We start from the raw sequence: 3177 nt of genomic DNA on the forward strand, positions 1-3177 counted from the left end.
CTAACCTACTGCTTTGAATTATATGCTTTGTCACATAACAGAGTTATAGCAAATGGCAAATGTTGTCTTTGAAACTACCTACGCATATGTAAATTCCATTGGCTAATTACAGGGGCAAACATTAACCTGAATGATGGAAGCAAATAATAACTGTACTTGTAACAGTTTTGTTGCAAAGCACAATTTTCTGGTGAAATTAGATCTTGTGTCGAGTAAAGACTGAATTATTGTTGTGTAAGCATAGCAAGCATCATAGCAAGAAGGCTAACAAACGTAAGAGTTAACAATATACCAATAAATTAACATTAGCCCTTCACTGATGACATGGATACCGTAATCATACAGAACATAGCTGCATACCTTTATCCGTTGTTTGTTTCTCCTCTTCTTCTTTTCTCTTTTTCCTAAATTGGGCACCTGACAGCTTTGACCTTTTTCTCTCCATCGCTCTGTTTTTTTTATTTTTCCAATCAACAGATTTCCCATCCCCCAACACTGTCACTCATGACCAGAAGTCAAGACTAAACCAATTCACCTTGTATTACCTATTTGTATTAGCCATTTTACACAATTTGGAAAAAACAGAAACGTGCAAATTATAGGTCTGTGTTTTTTTAATATTATGAATCAAATGTGCATTATTTGGAAGAAAGTCAAGGTGTCACTGACTTAGTTTAGCCTACTAAGTGGACCCCCCCGTCCGCTCCATTTGGGAGAGGTGAACTCTCCTACTGCGCCTGCGCCCCCTCCCATCCCCTTTCCACCTCTCACACAGCTTCTGTGCACGGCACCTTCTCATCAAGCAGGGGCGCCACATATGATAGATAATAGAAAACCGCTTAGCGGCGCAGATTATTTTCTTTCTAAGTGCTTGTGCTGCCCCCCACGTGTCATGAAAAAATGCCGCCCTGGGCGGCTGCCCGGTTCGCCCATGCCAAAACCCCCCGCTGCATGTACAATTAATGTCCGATGGAAATCAGTCCCTCTCATTTTGTAATAATTACACATGATACTCCCATGTGCTTTTAGTAGACTGGGACTAAGGCAATGGCCTAAGACTGGGTTCGCTCTTTACCTACATGTGTGAAGAGTTTTTGTTTTTAACTTGTTAAGGCCCATGCTTGTTGAAACTTGTGAAGTCTTGTGTGACTATTTTACTTTTAATAGAAGTATTAATTTATTTCTTATTATTTCTGTTTGGGGGGACTGATGAAAGGTCCCATAGGTCATGGATTAGGTTACAGTAGTCCTTAAATATATTTAAATCCTGAATATTTTTGGGTCCATGAGAATGTTTCAGCATCATGTAAAAGGTTAGATTAAACATGGAGGTTTTTCCAAGGATCACTGAAGTGGGCCCTGTGGTCCTTGAAAATCTTTCGAAGACCTTTGACCTTGTTGCCATGGTTACCCCTAGTGTACTATTTAGAAATCTGGTTAAACTGAACTCTACTCAGGTGCGTTGTGGCAGGCCATGTGTGCAATTTGAGGTGATATAAGCCCCCACCCCTTACAGGTAACCTGTTTCTCCTTCTCTCAGAGAGCAGATGGGATCCCAGTCCACCTTAAGGGGGGTCTGATAGACAAGCTGCTGTACCGAACCACCATGGGTCTGACGGTGGGGGGTGCTTTTTACTGCCTCGTGGCTCTCTACATTGCTGCCCAGCCTGGCAACAAGTAATGCTGCAGATTCGCTGCACTCTGATTGGACCAGAGATTTCTGTGGACGTTCAATGTGATAGACAACAGGGTGTTCAGGGATGAGTGAAGGCTTCTAATGAGGTGTTCGGGGGCAGACTTTTAGCAAATAAAAACACTTTGTGATATTTTTGGTGTGGAGAATTAAGAATAAATCTATTTTGTTGTAAAAGAATGTGTTTGTGTATGTTTGTTTAAATGTTTAAACACAGGAACACAATGGTCATATGTATACCTGTGGACAGATGAGGTGTCAGCTCAGACGTAAATGGTCTCAATCCTCTTGCTGCACATTCAGTCTGTGCACCAAACTCCAGTCACAACTTGATCATTTTTATAGTCACTTTACAGAGGGATCAAAGTGTTAGAAATTAACCCAATTCTTTTGTTGGAAGCACGAGAAGTGAAGACAGGAGAAGACTGTTTAAAATCAACAGAAAGTTTACTGAAAGTCTGATCACAGGAAAGTCTTGGATTCAGAGAGATAGAGCTCCCGCAGGAAAACCAGCTTCATGTTTTACAATGCATTTTATCTTCTTGGGCTGCTCCGCCCTGGACAGAGGTACAACATTCAATAGTTTTTGATCCTATTGTCCATATGGTGTGAACCGGAGCTCTTCTTTGTTTCAATGTGGTAAAGTCTAGGTGTGTGTGTGTGTGTGTGTGTGTGTGTGTGTGTGTGTGTGTGTGTGTGTCTGGTGGTGAGCCCCCCTGGATGTGTACGACACGTCCTGGCGAGGCAGAACTTGGGATATGCTAAGTGGGTCTAGGTGTGGGTGTGAAACAGGTCTCTGTTAAAATGTAAATAGGCCGATTGTTCATGAAGGGATGCAGACATACTGTCTCTACACAGATGTTACAGCAGACAGTTTCTACCTCAGTATCACTTGATTCTCATCAATACAATTGTAAGATATAGTATAAGCAAGGAAAATAAATGTATTAAAAGTTAACCAAAGCACAGTAGTTCTGGACAATAATCAATACAGCTGTAATATGTATAGACAAGGAAATTAAGGTTATGAAAGGTAACTAAAGGGAACTAAAGTAATGAAAAGTAACTAAGGGGAACTGAAGGTATGAGAGGTAACAAAAGCTTATAAAGTAACGAGCTCATAAGAATCAAATATTAGAAAAGTAAAGGAGCTGTTAGGTATTTTTAGTCAGATAGAAACTGGATAGATACTTTATGTATTAGAAATGTTTAGTGGAGATAGGATGTCTAGTTAGACTGTTAAATGCTTAGTCATGCTTATGAGTTTCTACAGGGTACATCTGGTCAAGGATAACTAGAGAGAAGAGTTGATGACTGTCAGCAGACAGGGTGTTTAATATTATTATTATGACGTGTAGAACTGTAGCCTTAGCCATAATATGTTCTTATGTTTAAGTCACGACATGTACTAGAGGTCGTGAGAATGTTTTTAGTTACACACCACTTAATCAACAGACACACGCACATTCACACATTGATTTGCT

At 40.4% G+C, this 3177-nt stretch overlaps 1 protein-coding gene across 1 annotated transcript in view; it reads left to right on the top strand.

Annotated features, from left to right (window-relative positions):
* The window catches only part of LOC109973032 (cytochrome c oxidase subunit 7A-related protein, mitochondrial-like), a 5114-nt gene extending 3246 nt beyond the window's left edge, over window positions 1-1868 (top strand). Inside the window, exon 3 of the mRNA XM_020622326.1 lies at window positions 1541-1868. Coding sequence (XP_020477982.1) covers window positions 1541-1681 — 141 coding nt within the window. The 3' untranslated portion in view covers window positions 1682-1868. The remainder of the gene's footprint in view (window positions 1-1540) is intronic.
* The last annotated feature ends 1309 nt before the right edge of the window (window positions 1869-3177 follow it).

This window comes from Monopterus albus, unplaced genomic scaffold, assembly GCF_001952655.1.
Source record: "Monopterus albus unplaced genomic scaffold, M_albus_1.0 scaffold277.1, whole genome shotgun sequence".
Taxonomy (NCBI): domain Eukaryota; kingdom Metazoa; phylum Chordata; class Actinopteri; order Synbranchiformes; family Synbranchidae; genus Monopterus; species Monopterus albus.